The sequence below is a fragment of the Salmo salar genome, chromosome 17 (genome assembly GCF_965601325.2).
Source record: "Salmo salar chromosome 17, fSalSal1, whole genome shotgun sequence".
Lineage (NCBI taxonomy): Eukaryota > Metazoa > Chordata > Actinopteri > Salmoniformes > Salmonidae > Salmo > Salmo salar.
The window spans coordinates 56,162,410-56,186,407 of record NC_138307.1 but is presented as its reverse complement, the minus strand read 5'-3'; the positions used below and the strand labels follow the sequence as shown (position 1 = coordinate 56,186,407).

Genomic DNA, 23,998 nt, shown 5'->3' with positions numbered 1-23,998 from the left:
TTTTGGTGAAAGCACATTTTGCAATATTCTAAGTACATAGCCCAGGCATCACGGGCTAGCTATTTAAACACCCGGCAAGTTTAGCACTCACCATAATCAGATTTACTATTATAAAAGTTTGATTACCTTTTGTTGTCTTCGTCAGAATGCACTCCCAGGACTGCTACTTCAATAACAAATGTTGGTTTGGTCCAAAATAATCCATCGTTATATCAGAATAGCGGCGTTTTGTTCGTGCGTCCCAGACACTATCTGAAATGGTAAATCAGGGTCGTGCGCATGGCGCAATTCGTGACAAAAAAAATCTAAATATTCCATTACCGTACTTCGAAGCATGTCAACCGCTGTTTAAAATCCATTTTTATGCCATTTTTCTCGTAAAAAAGCGATAATATTCCGACCGGGAATGTCCATTTAGCTAAACAGAGGAAAGAAAACACAGCTTTCGGTCGACGCGGGCACGAGCCTGAGTCTCACAGTACTGTAACCAGCCACTACCCAAATGCGCTACTTTTTTTCAGCCAGTGCCTGCAAAGCCACGATTCTGCGTTTTGCCGCCTTCTGAGAGCCTATGGCAGCCGTAGGAAGTGTCACGGGACAGCTAAGATCCTCACTCTTCAATAAACAGAGACAAGAAGAACGACACCTTGTCAGACAGGCCACTTCCTGCATGAAACCTTCTCAGATTTTTGCCTGCCAAATGAGTTCTGTTATACTCACAGACACCATTCAAACAGTTTTAGAAACTTTAGGGTGTTTTCTATCCATATGTAATAAGTATATGCATATTCTAGTTACTGGGTAGGAGTGGTAACCAGATTAAATCGGGTACGTTTTTTATCCGGCGGTGTAAATACTGCCCCCTAGCCCTAACAGGTTAAATAAACAGTTGGGAGAGATTTGTAAGGCCTTTCATTTGATGCTGAGTTTCAGTCATATTCTGACTGTCGTCTCTCTCTCTCGTCTCAGAGTTGCGCGGCCTGAAGAGCACTCTCGAGTGGCAGGAGGCCCTGGAGGCAGCGCGGAGCGAGGCCCAGCAGAACCCACTGCCCCTGGAGGTGTTCAAGGTGAGGATCAGCCATGTGGGGCGGATGGTTTAACAGTTACACAAATCAAATACTCTCTTAATCAATGTAGTCAAACCCCTGAGTTCCGATCAGTCATTTAACAGACGATATCATGTCATAAGGTTCCACTCCACCCAGTTAAAACTCTTCTCTGTCCTGGATACCCAATGGTAGAACAAGCTTCCCACTAATGTCAGGACCGCACCCATCTTCTAGAAAAAAAATCAAAAACGAAAAAATGTTTGATACTTTAAAGAGTATCATATATAAAATCCCACGGTAAACAAAAGCACTGACTTTGTGAATAACTACTTTGTGGAGGGAAAATGTACTTACTACGATTGCGATGTGGTTGTCCTACCTAGCTGTCTGAAGATGGATGCACCAACTGTAAGTCACTCTGGATAAGAGTGTCTGCTAAATGACAACAATGTCAACGTTAAATGATTACGTTACATGGCTCCGACACCTCCGCTCCTGTCTGTGTGTGGGTGTGTTTATTGTGTGTGGGTTTATGGTGTGTGTGTGTAGTGATAAGCTGCTGTCTTTCCCACGGCCCTAAGTCTGGGTGTGTACCTGTCGTAGACGACAGTGGTCTGACTGGACCTGTATGATGGCCTCGCTGGCAGTGGGTTCCAAAGGGCCACGCTAGCTAGCTCTATCTGTCCCTATAGGTCAAACACACCTGTCGCAGACAATTAGTTACACTCACATAGCCATTATTTGATCTAACTCAGAGCATATTTGGGCGGTTGAGCAGACGAGTCATTAATATCAAAGTAATAACATTTTAATTATATAGCCTAGCCCCACTGCTTAGTGTTTGTTAACAAAGCCTGTTTGCAGTGACCACTAAAAGACGTGTGTGTTTTCCACGGTGACCCGGTTGTTTCAGGACCATGCAGACCTGACCAAACACTCCTTCAGGACGGGGATGAAGCTGGAGATGGTGTCGCAGTCGGAACCGTTCCACATCTGCCCTGTATCTGTCACACAGGTGAGCCTACCTGGCCACCTCTAACCTTAGCCTACTCTGTCTAACCCAACCAAACAGTATCACACCTAGTCATACCCTTAAAAGTCTTTTCTATGTGTTAATGAAGCCATGGTAATGCGCTCCCATCATTCTGTCTCTCTGTAGGTCTACAATGAGCACTACTTCCAGGTCACAGTGGACGACCTCACTCCAGAGGCCACACCCCTGTCCCTGGTGTGTCATTCTGAGTCGCCGGGCATCCTCCCCGTCCAGTGGTGTCTGAAGAACGGGATTGGTCTAGAGCGGCCGAGGGGCTACCTGAGCCAGGACTTTGATTGGGCGGACTACCTGAAACAGAGTGGGACTGAGACCGCCCCCGACGCATGCTTCCCTGACGTAAGATACTTTCGCTTCCTTCCTCCTTCAGTTCCTCGCCTCATCCTTCTCTCTCCTTCTCACTCTCCATGCCTCTTCTCCCCGCTGTCCTCATCCTTCTCTCTCCTTCCCTCTCTCCATGCCTCTTCTCCCCACTGTCCTCATCCTTCTCTCCATCCCTCTCCCCCCCCCCCCTCTCTTCCTCCCTCTTGTCGTCCCTGTGCCCACCCCCCTTAAAGCTGCATTATGTCACTTTTTAGACGACCCGACCAAATTCAAATAGAAATGTCAGTCATAGATCTGTCATTATCATTGAAAGCCAGTCTAAGAAGCAGTGGGTCTGTTCTATGTGCACTGGTGTACAAAATGTTAAGTTTTTTACACCAGCTTCAAACAGCTGAAAAGACAATATTTTTGGTGATGGAAAATATATTTCACAGCGGTTTAGATGGTACAATGATTCTATACACAATGACTGCTTGTTTTGTCACAAAATGAAATTAGGTGAACTATTACAATTTTAGCAACCAGGAAATGGTGGAGCGATTTCTGCATATTGCACCTTTTAAATGAGCGATTATTCATAAACAACAGACATTCCCTCTCAATCAAACGAGACCAAGGAGAATGTGTGTGGCTTAAGTCTTTTGTCAGAAGGATCCATTGTTATGTCTACTGTTTATCCCATTGGCTGTGTGTGTGTGTGTGTGTGTGTGTGTGTGTGTGTGTGTGTGTGTGTGTGTGTGTGTGTGTGTGTGTGTGTGTGTGTGTGTGTGTGTGTGTGTGTGTGTGTGTGTAGGCGTGGCAGAGCCGAGGCTTCGCTAAAGACATGTGGCTGGAGGCCGTTAACCCTGTCAGGCCCACCGAGGTGTGTGTGGCTCAGATCACACAGGTCAGGGGTCGCCTGCTGTGGCTCAGACTGGAAGGTGAGACCTGTGTGTGTGTGTGTGTGTGCGCGTGTGTGTGTGGACAGCTGTCTTACCCCATGCTCTTTTGTCCCTCTCCAGGCCTGCCGAAGTCCTTCCCTGAATGTATTGTGGATGTGGAGTCCATGGACATCTTTCCTGTAGGATGGTGTGAGACCAATGCTTACCTCTTGACTCCACCACTGAAGCCTGTCTGTAAGTATCCCCGCATCTCTCTCACACACACACACACACACACACACACACACACACACACACACACACACACACACACACACACACACACACACACACACACACACACACACACACACACACACACACACACACACACACACACACACACACAGTGCAAACCCTATTATTTTGTGTTGATTGCAGGCCAGCAGCAGAAGAAGATAGCCGTCGTCCAGCCAGAGAAGCAGTAAGTTCGCTGATGCTCCAAAACTACAGTGAACCACAGTTAAACCTTTATTTAACTAGGCAAGTCAGATAAGAACAAATTCTTATTTTCAATGACAGCCTAGGAACAGTGGGTTAACTGCCTTGTTCAGGGGCAGAACGACAGATTTGTACCTTGTCAGCTCGGGGATTCAAACTTGCAACCTTTCAGTTACTACCGTAATTTCCGGACTATTAAGCACACCTGAATATAAACCGCATCCACTGAATTAAAAAATATATATTATTTTGAACATAAATAAGCCGCACATGTCTATAAGCCGCAGGTGCCTACCGGTACATTGAAACAAATGAACTTTACACAGGTTTTAACGAAACACGGCTTGTAACAAAAATAAATAGGCTTTAACGAAACACGGCTTGTAACAAAAATAAATAGGCTTTAACGAAACACGGCTTGTAACAAAAATAAATAGGCTTTAACGAAACACGGCTTGTAACAAAAAATAAAAATTTGCAGTAAACAGTAGCCTACCAAGAAAGTCATTGGTCACTATCTTCCTCCTCCTGTGCACTGAAACCATCTCCTTCGGTGTCGGAGTTGAATAGCCTCAGAATTGCCTCATCCGATATTGGATCGTTTTCATTGTCGCTCTCGTCACTTTCATCCAGAGGCAAATCCCCCGCTGAGCCCTCTTCAACACGCAGCAGTCCAGCCTTTCGAAACCCGTTGATGATAGTGGATTTTTTGACAATGCTCCACGCTGTCAGGACCCACAAATTTGAAAGCGGGAAAAATCCATATATTAGCCCCGTCATTGTTTAAGCCGCGAAGTTCAAAGCGTGGGAAAAAAGTTGCGGCTTATAGTCCGGATTTTACAGTAGTCAAACACTCTAACCACTAGGCTACCCTCACTGTGCCATTGCCTTGTTGAAAAGCCCCATCCAGCACTTTAACAGTTCCACCACACAGATTGCTATTCCACTCTAAAAACAAATCAATGCATTGCCAAGCCATGTCAGCAGCCACAGAAATGTATGGCCTATACTTTACAGTACAACCACCTAGATGGAGAACACACTCAAGTAGATACCCTTAAAAAGCCTCGAGGTCCCTCTCTCTCAAACCATAGCCCCCCCCCCCCCGGAACAGTAGCTAGCTGTTCACTTGGAAATTGCCATTTTCTTTTCAGCGGACAGATTTATTATATTGACAAATGACATGTTTCAGTCTACGGCTGGGAAACGCAGCTCTGAAGGATCAGGGTAGTGGTCGTTCAGAGACGACATATGAGGCTTTCAGTAACACTTTGTCAACCTCTCTCGTCTAACCTCTTTTAACATATCGCTCACCCAAGGGACTCATTCATCAATAGCCCTCATTTTTTCCCATTGTTGTTCAGTTGTGTTAGGGGAAGGACATGTATCACACTAAGCTAAATCTGACAGGGTCTTAAATAGCTGTGTCTTTGATTGGACGACTTTGCTGTTCACTCGATTGATTGATTGATTCATGGGTTGATTGATATTCCGTCTGTAGGTTGGCTCCGCCGCAACCCGCGGAGACAATCCCTCTCGACCTCTGCGAGCCCGTTGCCATGGATACAGGTAAACAAGATTCATAATTCAAATATGAGATGATTTATTTACAGCTATTAATGAAAATGAGAGTTAATGATGATCATGATTGACATGGAAAAGCCCTGTGTGTGTGTGTGTGTGTGTGTGTGTGTGTGTGTGTGTGTGTGTGTGTGTGTGTGTGTGTGTGTGTGTGTGTGTGTGTGTGTGTGTGTGTGTGTGTGTGTGTGTGTGTGTGTGTGTGTGAATCTGCTTCAAAGCAGATTCATATTTATGAGCAAACAACATTCGTCTGTCATAACAGTTGCTCTTCCCAATCACAATTGGTACCTCACAGCTTGTCTCAGAAAAGTGTTGCGTTTGAACAAGCTTCTACATATTAATCAATATTACACTTCTGTTAGCACTCAACATTTTACACAGTCCATGTTCTGTTTATTTTTTAAGGGGGGGGTGCTCATGCATATTTCTAATTTGTGTAATTACTATTCAACCGGAGCTGTGCACTTCCAGGTGTATGAGTAACAAAGTGTAAACTGAGGTGTGGCATCACACTACATTATGTACAGCACACCTCCAATACAAGCCTCATTAACAAGCCAGTGGCGTTTTAGAACAAGTCATACATAATGTAAGTGTTAGGCTGCTTTTACACAGGCAGCACAATTCTGATGGTTTTTCCGCTCATTTGTCTTTTGAACAATCACATCAGATCTTTTTATATCAGATCTTTTTCAGAGCTGATCTGATCGGTCAAAAGGCAAATTGGTAAGAAAAAATATCACAATTGGGCTGCCTGTCTAAACTAATTGGACTTCTATATAGTCTATCAAGAGATTGAACTTGATAGGCTGCCTGACATTCTTATACCTGTCTGTCATTGGATGATTGTCCCATGATGCTTCTCTCACTCCTCCCCAGGCTCAGCCAATGGGAGATACTGTTGTTCCAGGATCTATGTGAACCACCGCTGTTTCTCTGGCCCTTACCTAAACAAGGGCCGCATCGCTGAGCTGCCCCAGGCTGTAGGGCCGGGGAAATGCACTCTGGTCCTCAAAGAGGTAAGTAGAGAAACATCAACATACTGGTTGCATCCAAATCTATTCCCACTACTGTTGACCAGAGTCCTATGGGATCAGAAAAACTAACAACAGACTCTGGAGGAAGTAGAGAGGCATATGCCTAATTAAAGGACTGGAGAGGGGAGGAGAGGAGAGGGGGGGAAGGAGGGAAGGAGAGAGAGAAGGAAATGTCTTGTTAACCACCTGCAGTCTCTCAGCAGCAGCTTCAGTTTAATTTGAGCTGTCAGTAATTTCTGTTTACACACACACACACACACACACACACGCGCGCGTGCGCACACACATATACACACACACACACACAGTAACTCAGCAAAAACAGCCTTTCAAATCAAATCAAATCAAATTGATTTATATAGCCCTTCTAACATCAGCTGATATCTCAAAGTGCTGTACAGAAACCCAGCCTAAAACCCAAAACAGCAAGCAATGCAGGTGTAGAAGCACGGTGGCTAGGAAAAACTCCCTAGAAAGGCCAAAACCTAGGAAGAAATCTAGAGAGGAACCAGGCTATGAGGGGTGGCCAGTCCTCTTCTGGCTGTGCCGGGTGGAGATTATAACAGAACATGGCCAAGATGTTCAAATGTTCATAAATGACCAGCATGGTCAAATAATAATAATCACAGTAGTTATCGAGGGTGCAACAAGTCAGCACCTCAAGAGTAAATGTCAGTTGGCTTTTCATAGCCGATCATTGAGAGTATCTCTACCGCTCCTGAGTTGAAAACAGCAGGTCTGGGACAGGTAGCACGTTGGGTGAACAGGTCAGGGTTCCATAGCCGCAGGCAGAACAGTTGAAACTGGAGCAGCAGCACGGCCAGGTGGACTGGGGACAGCAAGGAGTCATTATGCCAGGTAGTTCTGAGGCATGGTCCTAGGGCTCAGGTCCTCCGTGAGAGAGAAAGAAATAAAGAGAGAAAGAGAGAATTAGAGAGAGCATACTTAAATTCACACAGGACACCGGATAAGACAGGAGAAATACTCCAGATATAACAGACTGACCCTAGCCCCCCGACACATAAACTACTGCAGCATAAATACTGGAGGCTGAGACAGGAGGGGTCAGGAGACACTGTGGCCCCATCAGATGATACCCCCAGACAGGGCTAAACAGGCAGGATATAAGCCCACCCACTTTGCCAAAGCACAGCCCCCACACCACTAGAGGGATACCTTCAACCACCAACTTACCATCCTGAGACAAGGCCGAGTATAGCCCACAAAGATCTCCGCCACGGCACAACCCAAGGGGGGGCGCCAACCCAGACAGGAAGACCACGTCAGTGACTCAACCCACTCAAGTGACGCACCCTTCCTAGGGACGGCATGGAAGAACACCAGTAAGCCAGTGACTCAGCCCCTGTAATAGGGTTAGAGGCAGAGAATCCCAGTGGAGAGAGGGGAACCGGCCAGGCAGAGACAGCAAGGGCGGTTCGTTGCTCCAGAGCCTTTCCGTTCACCTTCACACTCCTGGGCCAAACTACACTCAATCATAGGACCTACTGAAGAGATGAGTCTTCAGTAAAGACTTAAAGATTGAGACCGAGTCTGCGTCTCTCACATGGATAGGCAGACCTTTCCATAAAAATGGAGCTCTATAGGAGAAAGCCCTGCCTCCAGCTGTTTGCTTAGAAATTCTAGGGACAATTAGGAGGCCTGCGTCTTGTGACCGTAGCATACGTGTAGGTATGTACGGCAGGACCAAATCGGAAAGATAGGTAGGAGAAAGCCCATGTAATGCTTTGTAGGTTAGCAGTAAAACCTTGAAATCAGCCCTTGCCTTAACAGGAAACCAGTGTAGGGAGGCTAGCACTGGAGTAATATGATCACCTTTTTTGGTTCTAGTCAGGATTCTAGCAGCCGTGTTTAGCATTAACTGAAGTTTATTTAGTGCTTTATCCGGGAAGCCGGAAAGTAGAGCATTGCAGTAGTCCAACCTAGAAGTAACAAAAGCATGGATTAATTTTTCTGCATCATTTTTGGACAGAAAGTTGAATTTCCTTAGATACCCCCTAGTGTGAGTGTGTGAATGTGTGTTCATTTGAGTGTGTTTGTGTTCTACTGGTTTTAGTAGTTCTCTAGTTTTTGTGTCACGTTCACTTCACAACTAGGGAGAAAAAAATGACAATATCTTGAAGAAAGTGTGTTCTCCTGTGTGTCCCCGTGCAGGTGCTGAGCATGCTAATCAATGCGGCCTACAAGCCTGGGCGTGTCCTGAGGGAACTACAGGATGTGGAAGAGCGGCACTGGGACTGCCACGAGGAGACCCTCAAAGCCAAGTGAGTCCCACCTGGAGGAGCTCGACCAGGATTGGAGCGACCATTAGGCTCCTGGTGAACACCCTGAGTGTAAGGTCCGGTATGAGCAATCCCATTGGCTTGAGCTGACACTGTTTCTCTCCGCCCCTTAGATACAAAGGGAAGACGTATCGATCGTCCATCCGGATCGTCCGTCTGGCAGAGCAGATCCCAGACTTCTGTCGCAAAGTGTGTGTGAAGCTGCAGTGCTGTCCCAACCTCTTCAGTCCCGTCCAAGTCACAGACCAGTGTCCTGAGAACTGCTCCATTCAGACCAAGACCAAATATAGTGAGTGTGTGTGTGTGTGTGTGTGTGTGTGTGTGTGTGTGTGTGTGTGTGTGTGTGTGTGTGTGTGTGTGTGTGTGTGTGTGTGTGGTGTGTGTGTGGTTACTCTACTTGTGTGTTCATGTGTGGGTTTCTGTTAATGGGAACTAAGATCAACTTCATATATGTTTGTAGGTTGGTGTGTGCGTGCGCGAACAAATACAGTAATTTTCTACAAGTGTGAGTTTGTGTGTCTGTCACAAAAAACACACACACACACACACACACACGAAAATACACACAGCCATTTGTTTCATTAAACCCCCTTTTAAATGAATAGCTAACCTGCGTCAGAAATGAGCCCATATGAACTGTGTTGAGTGTTCTGTCCCCAGCGTATTACTACGGTAAGAAGAAGAAGCTGTCTAAGCCGTTTGGAGGAGAGGAGAGTCTGGAGGCCAAACCCACACGACGCAGGAAGAAGAGGAAGGCCATCTTTGTCCAGAAGAAACGGCGCTCGTCTGCAGTGGACTACACTCCTGCAGGGTCACCACAGGTCTGACAGAGCTCTTCCTCTATTTGGTCTGTCTGTCGCTCTCTCCATGTCTCTCTTTCTCTTGTGTATAAGAGTGAAGGCTGTGTTCCCCTCCCCCTCTCTTTTTGGTTTTATTTCATTCTTGCTCTCTCCATGGGTCTCTCTCTTTCTCTCTCTTACTCTCCATGTGTCTATCCGCATCTCTCTCTCTCTTTGTCTTTGTGCATCTCTTCTCTCTCGTCTCTTTCTCTACATTTTAGTCATTTAGCAGACGGTCTTATTCAGAGCGACTTACAGTTGTGAATGCATACATTTCATTTCATGCATTTTTATTTTTTCTTACTATTATAATTTTTTTGTACTGGCCCCCCGTGGTAATCGAACCCACAACCCTGGCATGGCACACACCATGCTGGCGTTGCAAACACCATGCTCTACCAACTGAGCCACAGGGAAGGCCAGTTCTTGTGTGTCTTTCTTTCTCCCTCTCTCTCTCTTCGTGTGTCTTTCTCTCTATTAATATAATGGACTTGATTGTCACTGCACTAAGATTGACCCTATAACTCCCTACAGGACAGTGATGAAGACGAGGATGAAGATGATCTTATGTTGCAGTCGGGCAGTGAAGAAGGCACCAGCTCTGAGCCGCGCGAGGACCACACAGACACTTCCTCTGTGGAGGTGGCTAACAGCCGGCCGCGGCGCGCTGTGACGCTACGCAGGGCCACTCATACCGGCATAGCTTCGGGCAGCCGTGAGGGTCCTGAAAGCAGGAGGCGGAGCACTCGGTCCCTGTCATATAACCAGGGGAACAAGTACCACCCACCCAAGAGACAGGAGATGCAGGTGAGAGCAAATGCTACATGCAGAGACACACACAGACCCACATTAATGAAGATGTGATTTAGTATTTGATAGGTTCTTTGGCTCCCTGGTGGCCGGGTGGCCCTGGTATGGTCAGTGAATGGCGTCCTGATGTCATATCCAGTTGATAAATGTCCTGCATGTAGATGAATCTTTGTGGCCATGTGTCCTGTGGTCCTCCAGGTAGAGTGTAGTGAGGCGGAGTGCCGGCTGGTGTTGGAGAGGAACCCTCTGGAGTGGTCCGTAGAAGACGTGGTCACCTTCATCACCTCCACCGACTGTGCTGCTCTCGCCAACATCTTCCAGGAGCAGGTACACACACACACTGTGCACACACTCTGAAATACATGCAGACACACACGTCCCCAATTCAACACACTTTCTCGTTTGATGTACAGACTGTCTCTTCACATTATCCTTGACATCGTCATCCTTTCCTCTGTCTCTCTGTCCTTATTCTCTGTCTCTGTCTCTCTGTCTCTGTCTCTCTGTCCTGATTCTCTGTCTCTGTCTCGCTGTCCTTATTCTCTGTCTCTCTGTCCTTATTCTCTGTCTCTGTCTCTCTGTCTCTGTCTCTCTGTCCTGATTCTCTGTCTCTGTCTCGCTGTCCTTATTCTCTGTCTCTCTGTCCTTATTCTCTGTCTCTGTCTCTCTGTCTCTGTCTCTCTGTCCTGATTCTCTGTCTCTGTCTCGCTGTCCTTATTCTCTGTCTCTCTGTCCTTATTCTCTGTCTCTGTCTCTCTGTCTCTGTCTCTCTGTCCTGATTCTCTGTCTCTGTCTCGCTGTCCTTATTCTCTGTCTCTCTGTCCTTATTCTCTGTCTCTCTGTCCTGATTCTCTGTCTCTGTCTATCTGTCCTTATTCTCTGTCTCTCTGTCCTTATTGTCTCTGCAGGACATAGATGGCCAGGCGTTGTTGTTGCTGACCCTGCCCACAGTCCAGGAGTGTATGGAGCTGAAGCTGGGTCCAGCCATCAAGCTGTGTCACCAGATAGAGAGGGTCAAGGTGGCCTTCTATGCCCAGTACGCCAACTGATCCTGGGCATCTCACCTGGCACCTTTTACCCTGTAGAGCACAGGCTGTCTGGAGATGCCCCGCCCAGTACACCTTCATCTGAGGAAGAGGAGGAGAGATGATTTCGCTTAATGCCAAGTCTGGGATTACCTGGTCTAGAAGGTTGGGAGGAAAGTGGGAAAACTGGTAATGCTGTCACTTAGGAATTCCTCAATTCTGGACATGGATTACCCAGCCACTTTTCCGTGGATTACTGATGTCACATAGAGAAGGAAGTGACGTCAGAGGAAGTAGCGGAGGAGCTACCCACATACGGAGCTCAGGACGTCATCTGCGACAACAGGCAGAGATGGATTGGAAGGTTCCGATTTCCATAATATTGTGTGGAAGGATCAGTCAACTGTGAATGGTTGAGTACGATACATATGAGTCAATCCATATGGAATACAGATCTGTGAAGAAACTGATCGAAATCGAGGATTATTTTCTTGGAACATTTTGAAATCGAGGATTATTTTCCTGGAAAATCGTATTTTTTTTACATGCTGTTTCAGACTAATGGCCCTGGATAGTGTTTATGAACAAATGTTATTAAATATTTGTTCAACGTTTTCCCTCTTTGTTATATTTAAGTCAATTAGCTTAATATATTTCATTAACGAAAATCGGTTAGTAACCTACAATATATTTGCAATATTTATTGTATTCCTTATTGAATAGATATAATATCTTATTTGGATGTAAGAAAAATATATTTAGAGAGAGTTGATAGGCTATTGAAATGTCCAAGTCTTTGGGTTCAAATATGTATTTAAGGATGTTCATGAGTTATTCCAGTCAATAGTAATTTAGTCCTGTTATTAAATTATCTGTTTGTTCTTGTGTGCATAGGGAAATAGTAGGTCCGCTGCATTTTCTCATTAAGTTTATAAAAAATCCTGGTAACACTTTATTTGGATGGTCCATCTGTAGATGCTCTACAGACTATCAGTAACATTTCAACTAACTATCTACTAGCCCTAACCTAACCCTTACCTTAACCCTTATTCTAAACCTTACCCTAACCGTAACCTTAGCAAGCAGTTGCTTATCAACAGATAGTCTGTTGCTAGTATCTACAATGTGACCAAAGTCCTGAATGAGCTTTTTACCCTTTTCACTTTTTAAGAAGTTGTTTTCACAATCATGTAAACAGTCATGTCAAATGCGTTGTATCCATCTATGCAAAATGCTGTGCAGATATTTTTGATAAGTGTTGATAAGAAAATAAATTTCTACAGATTTTGTAATGACGTTTTGTTTTCTAGCTTTTATAGAGATGAAGAATTGGTCAAGGTGTTTTTTGAAACCATGTATAAACTCAGGGGAGGGTAAGCCGGAGTGAACTACGTAGGTAGTCATAACCATTCCATTACTGATTTGGATTTCACTGTGTTTCTTCATGCAGGCAGTGACTAATAGCCTGTTGTTTTTCCAGACTGTAGCATGTTCTTAATGTAATATACATTTAATACAGACAGTACATATTCAGATGAGAGTATTTCACAGCAGCAAGGCGAGTCGTGCTTCACCAATTTTCTGTTACTGCATTTAATAGAACATACACCAACTCTGACACTTTCGATTGAGCCAGTCTGAAAAGTGTTTTAATCAACTGCTACCTAAAATGGTTGCCTGGCAACACAATTTCTAACGTCTGTTTTGCATGATTTTTTTCTCCCTTTTCCCAGCTGTATCTGAAAACAAACTGGATACATTTTGATTGCAGAGTAGTAAACAACCATTTAACTGGTTTAAATTTTTAAAAAGCTGCATTTTTTTTTATCTCATGTACAAGTGGCAATTTCAGACTATCTTCTGAAGTCAGTCGATGATTTTAATGTATTCAAACAGTGAATGTAATAGTAAATCTTTTGATAACAATAGCCCGATATTAAGAGTAAGAGCTGGCAACTGCAGACGACTACAATATTTTGTCAGATCTTCCAAAAAGGCATCAATCCTTACCATGTCTTGTATTTCCTTCATTTTCTTTGGCAAGTGTCGAGAGGCCTGTCACTTAAGATGGAGGGTTGTGATTGGATATTAGTGGATCAGGTTAGTGGATCCTGTTAAGATCTACATAACTCCATTCACATAGAGCAGTAGTATTGTGTGTCAGGACTCAGCTGTGATAGACTGTAGAGACCTGGGAAACAGAGCAAATTGGTGAAGAAGAGTTAGCCATGTGTGTTTGCGGTTAACCACCTCTCTGTGCTCTCACACTACAGCACTCCCATTGCAGCAGGCCTATATCTGGGTCACGACAGCACTGGTCTGGTCGTTTAGAGAGAAAGATAAAGACAGAGAGACAACAATCAAGTTAGAAAAGGATTAGTCTATACCGTTTTCAGTAATTGTCTTGGTTAATATACACACTCACACACACTACATTGACACTCGCATACAAACACATTCACATAAACGACAAACGCCCACACGTGCACGTTTGCAGACCGACACAACACAAACACACATACATACAGTTGAAGTCGGAAGTTTACATACACTTAGGTTGGAGTCATTAAAACTTGTTTTTCAACCACTCCACAAATGTCTTGTTAACAAACTATAGTTTTGGCAAGTCGGTTAGGACATCTACTTTGTGCATGACACAAGTAATTCTTCCAACAATTGTTTACAGACAGATTATTTCACTTATAATTCACAGTATCACAATTCCAGTGGGTCAGAAGTTTACATACACTAAGTTGACTGTGCCTTTAAACAGCTTGGAAAATTCCAGAAAGTTATGTCATTGCTTTAGATGCTTCTGATAGGCTAATTGACATCATTTGAGTCAATTGGAGGTGTACCTGTGGATGTATTTCAAGGTCTACCTTCAAACTCAGTGCTTCTTTGCTTGACATCATGGGAAAATCAAAAGAAATCAGCAAAGACCTCCGAAAAAATTTGTACTCCACAAGTCTGGTTCATCCTTGGGAGCAATTTCCAAATGCCTGAAGGTACCACATTCATCTGTACAAACAATAGTACACAAGTATAAACACCATGGGACCACGCTGCCGTCATACCGCTCAGGAAGGAGACACATTCTGTCTCCTAGAGATGAACGTACTTTGGTGCGAAAAGTGCTCATCAATCCCAGAACAGAAAGGACCTTGTGAAGTTGATGGAGGAAACAGGTACAAAAGTATCTATATCCACAGTAAAACGAGTCCTATATCGACATAACCTGAAAGGCCGCTCGGGGGCGGTTCTGGGGGGGGCAGTGCCCCTGTAACAACAATTTTGGACACCCTTGTGGCCCCCCTACATGTGGAGTATGAAATAATTTTTACATAACACATTTTTGCTATCGTTCTTTTTTTACATCCGTTATTAGACAGTGGCAAGGCGGAACACTAATGATTATAAACATGGTCTTTTGCCTGCTAATGCCTGCAATGCAGTGAAGAAAACGATATGACAACAATAACGTCTAATGTAACTGGCCCCTCTAACAGTACAACTGGCCCCAACTTGGCCCCCCCAGTTGAAATGGTCTAGAACCGCCACTGAGGCTGCTCAGCAAGGAAGAGGCCACTGCTCCAAAACCGCCATAAAAAAGCCAGACTACAATTTGCAACTGCACATGGGGACAACGATCGTACTTTTTGGAGAAATGTCCTCTGGTCTGATGAAACAAAAATATAACTGTTTGGCCATAATGACCATTATTATGTTTGGAGGAAAAAGGGGGAGGCTTGCATGTCAAAGAGAACACAATCCCAACCATGAAGCACGGGGGTGGCAGCATCATGTTGTGGGGGTGCTTTGCTGCAGGAGGGACTGGTGCGCTTCACAAAATAGATGGCATCATGAGGTATGAAAATGATGTGGATATATTGAAGCAACATCTCAAGACATCAGTCAGGAAGTTAAAGCTTGGTTTCAAATAGGTCTTCCAAATGGACAATGACCCCAAGCATACTTCCAAAGTTGTGGCAAAATGGCTTAAGGACTACAAAGTCAAGGTATTGGAGTGGCCATCACAAAGCCCTGACATCAACCCTATAGAGAATTTATGGGCAGAACTGAAAAAAGTGTGTGCAAGCAAGGAGGCCTACAAACCTGACTCAGTTACACCAGCTCTGTCAGGAGGAATGGGTCAAAATTTACCCAACTTATTGTGGGAAGCTTGTGGAAGGCTATGTGGGACGTTTGACCCAAGTTAAACAATTTAAAGCCAATGCTACCAAATACTAATTGAGTGTATGTAAACTTCTGACCCACTGGGAATGTGATGAAAGAAATAAAAGCTGAAATAAATCATTCTCTCTACTATTATCCTGACATTTCACATTCTTAAAATAAAGTGTTGATCCTAACTGACCTAAGACAGGGATTTTTTACTTGGATTAAATGTCAGGAATTGTGAAAAACTGAGTTTAAATGTATTTGGCTAAGGCGTATGTAAACTTCAAACTTCAACTGTACATACATACACATTACACACTCGCACACACACACACACAGTTTTACACATCATTTGCTGCTGCTCCTTTGTTCTTTATTTGACTCTTATCATCTATCCTGATGCCTAGTCACTTTACCCTGCCTTTATGTACATGCACTATATAAACCAAAGTATCTGGATACCCCTTTAAATTAGTGGATTCAGATATTTCAGTCACACCAGTTGTTGACAGGTGTATAAGATCGAGAACAGTTATGCAATCTCCATTGACAAACATTGGAAGTAGAATGGCCTTACTGAAGAGCTCAGTGACTTTCAACGTGGCACCGTCATAGATGTCATCTTTCCAACAAGTCAGTTCGTAGAATTTCTGCCCTGCTAGAGATGCCCCGGTCAACTGTAAGTGCTGTTATTGTGAAGTGGAAACGTCTAGGATCTAGGCTCAGCCACAAAGTGGGGCGGCAGGGTAGCCTAGTGGTTAGAGCGTTGGGCTAGTAACCGAAAGGTTGGAAGTTCAAATCCCTCAGCTGACAAGGTACAAATCTGTTGTTCTGCCCCTGAACAAGGCAGTTAACCCACTGTTCCTAAGCTGTCATTGAAAATAAGAATTACAAATTGTCTGTCCTTGGTTGCAACACTGACTACTGAGTTCCAAACTGCCTCTGGAAGCAACATCAGCGCAAGAACTGTTAGTTGAGAGCTTCATGAAATGGGTTTCCATGGCTGAGCAGCTGTGCACAAACCTAAGCTCACCATGTGCAATGCCAAGTGTTAGCTGGAGTGTTTTAAAGCTCGCTGCCATTGAACTCTGGAGCAGTGGATACGTGTTCTCTGGAGGGATGAATCATGCTTTACCGTCTGGCAATCTGATGGGTTTGGTGGATGCCAGGAGAATGCTACCTGCCCCAATGCATAGTGCCAACTGTAAAGTTTGGTGGAGGAGGAATAATGGTCTGGGGCTGTTTTTCATGGTTTGGCTAGGCCCCTTAGTTCCAGTGAAGGGAAATCTTAACGCTATAACATACAATAACATTCTAGATGATCCTGTGCTTCCAACTTTGTGGTAGCAGTTTGGGGAAGGCCCTTTCCTGTTTTAGCATGACAATGCCCCCATGCACAAGCAAGGTCCATACAGAAATGGTTTGTCGAGATCGGTGTGGAAGAACTTGACTGGCCTTGACTGTGCCCTGACCTCAACTCCATCTAGCACCTTTGGGATGAATTGGAATACCGTCTGCGAGCCAGGCATAATCGTCCAACATCAGTGCCCGACCTCTCTAATGCTCTTGTGGCTGAATAGAAGCAAGTGCTCGAAGCAATGTTCCAACATCTAAACTCTGCATCATTGGGAAGGGCTTGTATGCAAGCATTTCACAGTAAAGTCTACACCAGTTGTATTCGGCGCATGTGCCAAATACAATTTGATTTGTTTTGATTGATTAAACTTAAGTATTTAGTAAAATACACACTCCCAATAAAGGAGCTGAAGTAAAGGACGTTTCCAAAGGGAATATGCTTTGTACATTACAGTAGTTGATAAAAAAACTGTGTAATTCAAATTAACCTTGTCTTCCGTTAATTGTCTGTCACTAAGCCATTTGATAGACAAGTAGTTCAAGCAGACAGATATGAAGTGGCGCTGTGGGTGCATCATCATTCAGAAATGATTCACTATTGATTAAGGTTTAGCTGTGTGGAACGACTGTGTATCTATAACATCACACCTCTGTGTAACCAGCCAAACCGTTTCCTCGCTATTCTTCATTATTCATAAGTCATCTGTACTGCCCGTGGGACCAAATCACCATCTGCTCCTCTCCCATTTCCATATGCCTTTACAAAGTGAAGGATGCATCTGAAATGGGAAAAACAGACAGAGAAAGAGAGAGATGGAGAGATAGAATATGAATCTTTTTCTGGACCCCCTCATCTCTCTCTCAAAGATAATGAATTCAATGATGTTATCTTTGGGGGAATGGATGAAATTCTGAAAATGGAAATAAATTGCTCCTTTGAAAAATAATTAGCAGTGAAACACAACAGGAATGTGTTAGAGGGGGAGGGAGGTGTGTGTGTGGGAGGGAGGGGTGGGCAAAAATTGAAAAAAGCCATCAGTTGGATTTGAATTTCACTGCTTGTCTTTAGGCTTTCATACCAAATAGAATACATTAAATGCATTAAAATGGTAGGAAATTATTTTAAAAAGAATAATATTCTCAAATGATATGCACTGTCTACATGTACTGTTTCTTCAAGATGTTGTATCCAATCATGCTGTCGGTAAGCCTTTGATTTCCTTTATCATTTATTAATGCTCCGCTGACTGCCAACCAGCCAAGCAAAGCCAGCAGAGAAAAAAAGAGACGAGTCGTGAGCCTCTTGAGGCAAAAAATACATCACTCCATTACGAGAAATATCAAACGCATCTTTCCTCAGCTCTAACAATAAGACTGAAGGTGAGTTTGAACCAAATCATACACGGAGAGAGGCCAAGGAGGCTTCAAACTCAATACAGTGGAACCCAGCGGAGAAGGACAGTGGAGGGCAAACTTTTCATACAGGCAGAACCAGGCAGAGTAAGCAGATCTTATATCTGCACCTCATAAAGGACAGCTAGCTAAAGCTACAAGTAATGAACACAACTAAACTACAGCTCCACTAGGAGGTCAACTTCAACTATTGGACTCTCTTTAACTTCCTGTCACAGAGATCCGATTCAAGACTATGGGTGCCACCGAAATGGCACCCTATTCCCCACATGGCACCCTATTCCCCACTTTTTACCGGAGCCATGGGTTGTGCATTATAAATTAGTGCACTACATAGGGAAAAAGGGTACCATTTCAGACCTATGAGTGGGATTTATTCCTTGTTGTCCTGGTAAAGGGATGGTATTGTGTGGTCTGTTAAAACCTCCCTAAGAGGACTATCTGTCAGTAGCTGGCCTAATGTGAGATGGAGGGGGTCTGTTGAAGGTTTTTTGTCCATCTCTCTAAGGTCATAGTGTTCATGGTGATCACTAAGGCTACACGCTGCGTCAGTGAAATTCAAAGCCTGCAAGACTGAGAGCTGACAGGACATTACAGAGTGTCTACTCTTCTTTTCTCCTCTCTTCCTCTACTGTATCTCATCCCCCTCTCCCATGCTCCATTTTGAACCCATTTCCCTCTCATGCTGCTCAGTATTGTATCCTATTGGAGTGATCAGCCCAGATGTTTAACGCAAGACATGTTCCATTTACCATGCTCCATTTCTGTGTGTGTCGGTGCGTATGTACAGTACCAGTCAAAAGTTTGGACACACCTACTCATTCCAGAGTTCTTCTTTATTTTGACTATTTTCTACATTGTAGAATAATCGTGAAGACATCAAAACTATGAAATAACACATGGATTCATGTAGCAACCAGTGTTAAAAAAATCTAAATATATTTTATATTTGAGATTCTTCAAAGTAGCCAACCTTTGCCTTGATGACAGCTTTGCGCACTCTTGGCATTCTATAAACTAGCTTCATGAGGTAGTCACCTGGAATGCATTTCAATTAACAGGTGTGCCTTGTTAAAAGTTAATTTGTGGAATTTCATTCCTTCTTAATGCGTTTGAGCCAATCAGTTGTGTTATGACAAGGTAGAGGTGGTATACAGAAGATAGCCCTATTTGGTAAAAGACCAAATCCATATTATGGCAAGAACAGCTCGTATAAGCGAAGAGAAACGCCAGTCCATCATTACTTTAAGACATGAAGGTCAGTCAATGCGGAAAATTCCAAGAACTTTGTTTCTTCAAGTGCAGTGGCAAAAACCAGTTACCTCTGCTGCAGAGGATAAGTTCACTAGAGTTACCTGCACCTCAGATTGCAGCCAAAATAAACACATCTCAATATCAACTGTTCAGAGGAGACTGTGTGAATCAGGCCTTCATGGTCGAATTGCTGCAAAGAACCCACTACTAAAGGACACCAATAAGAAGAAGAGACTTGCTTGGGCCAAGAAACATGAGCAATGGACATTAGACCGGTGGAAATCTGTCCTTTGGTCTGATGAGTCCAAATGTTAGATTTTTTGTTCCAACGGCCGTGTCTATGTGAGACGCAGAGTAGGTGAACGGATGATCTCTACATGTGTGGTTCCCACCGTGAAGCACGGAGGAAGAGGTGTGATGGTGACACTGTCTGTGATTTATTTAGAATTCAAGGCACACTTAACCAGCATGGCTACCACTGCATTCTGCAGTGATATGCCATCCCATCTGGTTTGTGCTTTGGGTGTCTATCATTTGTTTTTCAACAGTACAATGACCCAAAACACACCTCCAGGCTGTGTTAGGGCTATTTAACCAAGGAGAGTGATGGAGTGCTGCATCAGATGACCTGGCCTCCACAAAACCCAACCTTGAGATGGTTTGGGAAGAGCTGGACCGCAGAGTGAAGGAAAAGCAGCCAACAAGTGCTCATCATATGTGGGAACTCCTTCAAGACTTGGATAAAGCATTCCTCATGAAGCTGTTTGAGAGAATGCCAAGAATGTGCAAAGCTGTCATCAAGGCAAAGGGTGGCAAAATATATATTGATTACACTTTTTTGGTGACTTTGTGATTCCCTATGTGTTATTTCATAGTTTTGATGTCTTCACTATTATTCTACAATGTAGAAAATAGTACAAATAAAGAAAACCCTTGAATGAGTAGGTGTGTCCAAACTTATGACATTTACTGAAAGTAAGTGTGTAACTTTTCATTCCATGTGGAAAATGACACTAATGAAAGTACTTAATTGGTATGTCTTTGCTCATAGAAGACATAGTTAGATGGTAGATGTTTCCCTGAAGTCGAAGGTCGCGGTTTGTTTTCTCTGTAGTTGCTGAATCATTTCCTTGCTTGTCTATCTCGCTCTGTTCTCGCTGTGCATGTCTTTGTAGGTCTGTGGGTCGCAGCTTTCAGTTTTATTTTGACTATTTTTGGGGGAACTCAGTCGAGGTCTCATCTTACTGCTGAGAGTTAGAATAGTAGAATACACAAGGTGCAATTTTAAAATTTGGTTGTGCATCAGCAGTTTTCCTCTTGTTATACGCCACTCACTGACACTAACTCAATTAGCCACATGTCAGTTAAAACTGTTTAGATTGGATTCATTAGTGTAGTTAGTCTAGCCAGATAATTAAACGTAGTAATCATGACTGAATTACTGACCGGGCACGCAGCGCATGTGCCAAGGGGCCCTGACCTCCAGGGGTCCCCCATTAATTTTGTTAGTCACTCTCGCTCAGATATCATACTAACATGGTGTAAGTCATGACAAAATGTGTAGAATTACAGGAAATTAGCTTTTAAAACTGCTAATTTCTGCTAACAGATTCCGCTGTACGTATTGAATTATAGATTTTAATCCCGGTGTTGATTAAAGGTGTAGCGGCTAATTGTATAGCTAATAGGCTGTGTGTCTGTAGATGGACGGAGGTGAATGAAGTTACAGCAGCCAAGGTCATAATGGCTGGGGTCATTTATGCTTGTTTTTGATCTTCTCCAAATAGCATGTTAGTGTTTTAAAATTGCATTAAAGGAGTGTCCCTGGATACTAGAGGAGTGCCCCTGGATACTAGAGGATTGCCCCTGGTTACTAGAGGAGAACACCTGGATACTAGAGGAGTGCCCCTGGTTACTAGAGGAGTGCCCCTGGATACTAGAGGAGAGCCCCTGGATACTAGAGGATTGCCCCTGGTTACTAGAGGAGTGCCCCTGGATACTAGAGGATTGCCCCTGGTTACTAGAGGAGAGCCCCTGGATACTAGAGGAGTGCCCCTGGTTACTAGAGGAGTGCCCCTGGATACTAGAGGAGAGCCCCTGGATACTAGAGGATTGCCCCTGGTTACTAGAGGAATTCCCCTGGTTACTAGAGGAATGTCCCTGTTTACTAGAGGAGTCCCTTGGTTACTAGAGGCTTTACAGGGCTTCTGCTATAGAGGGCTTACTATTAAATCAGGTCATTTCATGCATGCGTTGTTTCCCAATATTCCCAGGTTTTCCAGAAACCTACTTGGAGGATTCCGGATTTCCTGCTTATTCCCTGCATATGGCAGAATTTTTCCAACCATGTTTTCTGGAAAACCAGGGAATTTTGGGATAGTTACCAGATTTGTGAAACCCTAATTGTGGATGGGGGAGATGTTTATGTGTGTACTACATGTGTGTATGTGGTGGGGAATGTGTGCGTGTGTGTGAGGGTATGCATGTGTGTGTGCATGCGTGCGTGTGCATGTGTGTGTGTAGTATGTGTGTATGGGGGTGGGGTAGTATGGGGGAGAATGGGTGGAGGAATTTCTTGGGATTCATACAGCTGCTGGGCTGGTTTCCATGGCAACGTGTGTAAAAGAGGTACAGGCTGGCTCCCCCAGTACCGTATCTGTGAGCCGTACAAAGGAACAACACTTTGAAATCACACACGTTGCCCTCCCCCCTCTCTCTCTCTCTCTCTCTCTCTCTCTCTCTCTCTCTCTCTCTCTCTCTCTCTCTCTCTCTCTCTCTCTCTCTCTCTCTCTCTCTCTGTCTGTCCTCCACCATCTTCCCATCTTTACTCTCCTCATGTCGATAATATAGCTCTACCGTACTGCTGTGCACTAACTCACACGCTAGGCATCATCTCTTTGCCCATTCATTCACATACTCAGAGAGATTTGCACAGAGGAAAGAGTTGCCCCATTACAGGTTCATGTTAATAAGTCCAGTTTGGTGTGAGGCTTTGGTTGAGAGATTCTGAAGATACCATTTATTAATACATGGAAATTCAATGTATCATTAAACAGGAAAAGGAATGAGGAGTTTTATGCTATCTTGTCAGCTAAATCCATATGTAACGTAACTCTGGCTGCTTCATTTAGCTGGAAACTAAGACGTTGATGGTGTGGGGAGTTCTAGGGGTTTAACACACCTGGGTCACTATCAAACAGGATTCCTGGCCATGCAAAATAGATTCCCCCAGATATAGGCTACTGCAGAAAAGCAGAGAAAGACAGAGAGAGATGTGGGGGGGACAGAGATAAAAACTTAAAACATGAACATGCTTTCCTCTTTCAGTGGAACAGAATCTACTGAATCTCTTGGATTTTATTAGATTCATTTAATAATGAATAGATGTTTTTTCCAAGAGGTTACGTCATAGTAAATAAAAAAGAAAAGAGAAATTAAAAATAAATGATGATGTTGTAAAATGGCAAAGGTCTACACTCTTAGTAAAAGAGGCTCCAAAAGGGTTATTCGGCAGTCCCCTAGGAAAACAATTTTTGGTTCCAGGTAGAACCCTTTTTGGTTCTCGGTAGAACCATTTTGCATTCCATGTAGAACTATCTGTAGAAAGGGTTGTACAAGAAACCCAAAAGGGTTCTACCTGGAACCAAAAAGGGTTCTTATTAAAAGGGTTCTCCTATAGGGACAGCCGATAAACCCTTTTAGGTTCTAGATACAGTAGCACCTTTTTTTCTAAGAGTGTACTGTTAATATCATGTCTAACAGTAAGGGGCATTGACTACCAGTGTAGAGCAGAATTGTTCAAAGATCATTATCTTTTATTTTTCCAAAGAATCTATCTCTTCTTTACCACAGAAAAATGAAGAGAGAGAGAACGAGAGAGAGAAATTTCCAATGTGCTACACCATAAGAGTACGTCATAGGAATTTTCTTTTTAAAAATGGATATGACATTGTGAAGGGTTTTCATAACAACAGCATGACTAACGAACAACAGAAGAAATGAATATAAAACTGCCCGCGCAGTACAGTGTTTAAGCATGGCACTGGATGTATTAGGGGAATCACAGCCCAGCCTGGCTATCTCTCATATCTCCTATCTCCTCAGAGACTGCCTGGGCTGAGGCTGCAGGCTGGAGAGAGTGGGAGAACTGGTTTGCATGACCAGCATGGCATTTGACGCACATTGCACAAGCGCTGGGATTCCAGACTAACAGGCACCTACCTACCTACTGGGTGGAAGACAACTAACAGTCATTTTTTTTTACCAGTGATACAACTGTTTTTGGAAAGAAAAAGACAACATTGAAATATATCTAAAACCTCATATTTATTTACACCCCCCCCCCCCCCCCCCCCCCCCCGCATTAGGATAATATGTTGTGCATTCGCCAGACACACCATTTACTCCATAGTCAAG

The 23,998-nt window shown here is 43.9% G+C and overlaps 1 protein-coding gene across 4 annotated transcripts in view; it reads left to right on the top strand.

Moving 5' to 3' along the window:
* LOC106576194 (scm-like with four MBT domains protein 2) overlaps positions 1–12,669 on the top strand; it is a 56,156-nt gene extending 43,487 nt beyond the window's left edge. For 2 of the 4 annotated variants that reach the window (XM_045699838.2, XM_045699837.2), the window contains 15 exons: positions 970–1,067; positions 1,963–2,064; positions 2,209–2,439; positions 3,218–3,344; positions 3,426–3,539; positions 3,726–3,768; positions 5,287–5,354; positions 6,246–6,385; positions 8,576–8,685; positions 8,817–8,992; positions 9,164–9,208; positions 9,364–9,524; positions 10,077–10,349; positions 10,551–10,679; positions 11,261–12,669. In XM_045699838.2, the coding sequence (XP_045555794.1) occupies positions 970–1,067; positions 1,963–2,064; positions 2,209–2,439; positions 3,218–3,344; positions 3,426–3,539; positions 3,726–3,768; positions 5,287–5,354; positions 6,246–6,385; positions 8,576–8,685; positions 8,817–8,992; positions 9,164–9,208; positions 9,364–9,524; positions 10,077–10,349; positions 10,551–10,679; positions 11,261–11,401 (1,958 nt within the window). In that variant the 3' untranslated portion in view covers positions 11,402–12,669. The remainder of the gene's footprint in view (positions 1–969; positions 1,068–1,962; positions 2,065–2,208; positions 2,440–3,217; positions 3,345–3,425; positions 3,540–3,725; positions 3,769–5,286; positions 5,355–6,245; positions 6,386–8,575; positions 8,686–8,816; positions 8,993–9,163; positions 9,209–9,363; positions 9,525–10,076; positions 10,350–10,550; positions 10,680–11,260) is intronic. The other 2 variants (XM_045699840.2, XM_045699839.2) reach the window with 1 other exon arrangement.
* Positions 12,670–23,998: the final 11,329 nt, after the last annotated feature.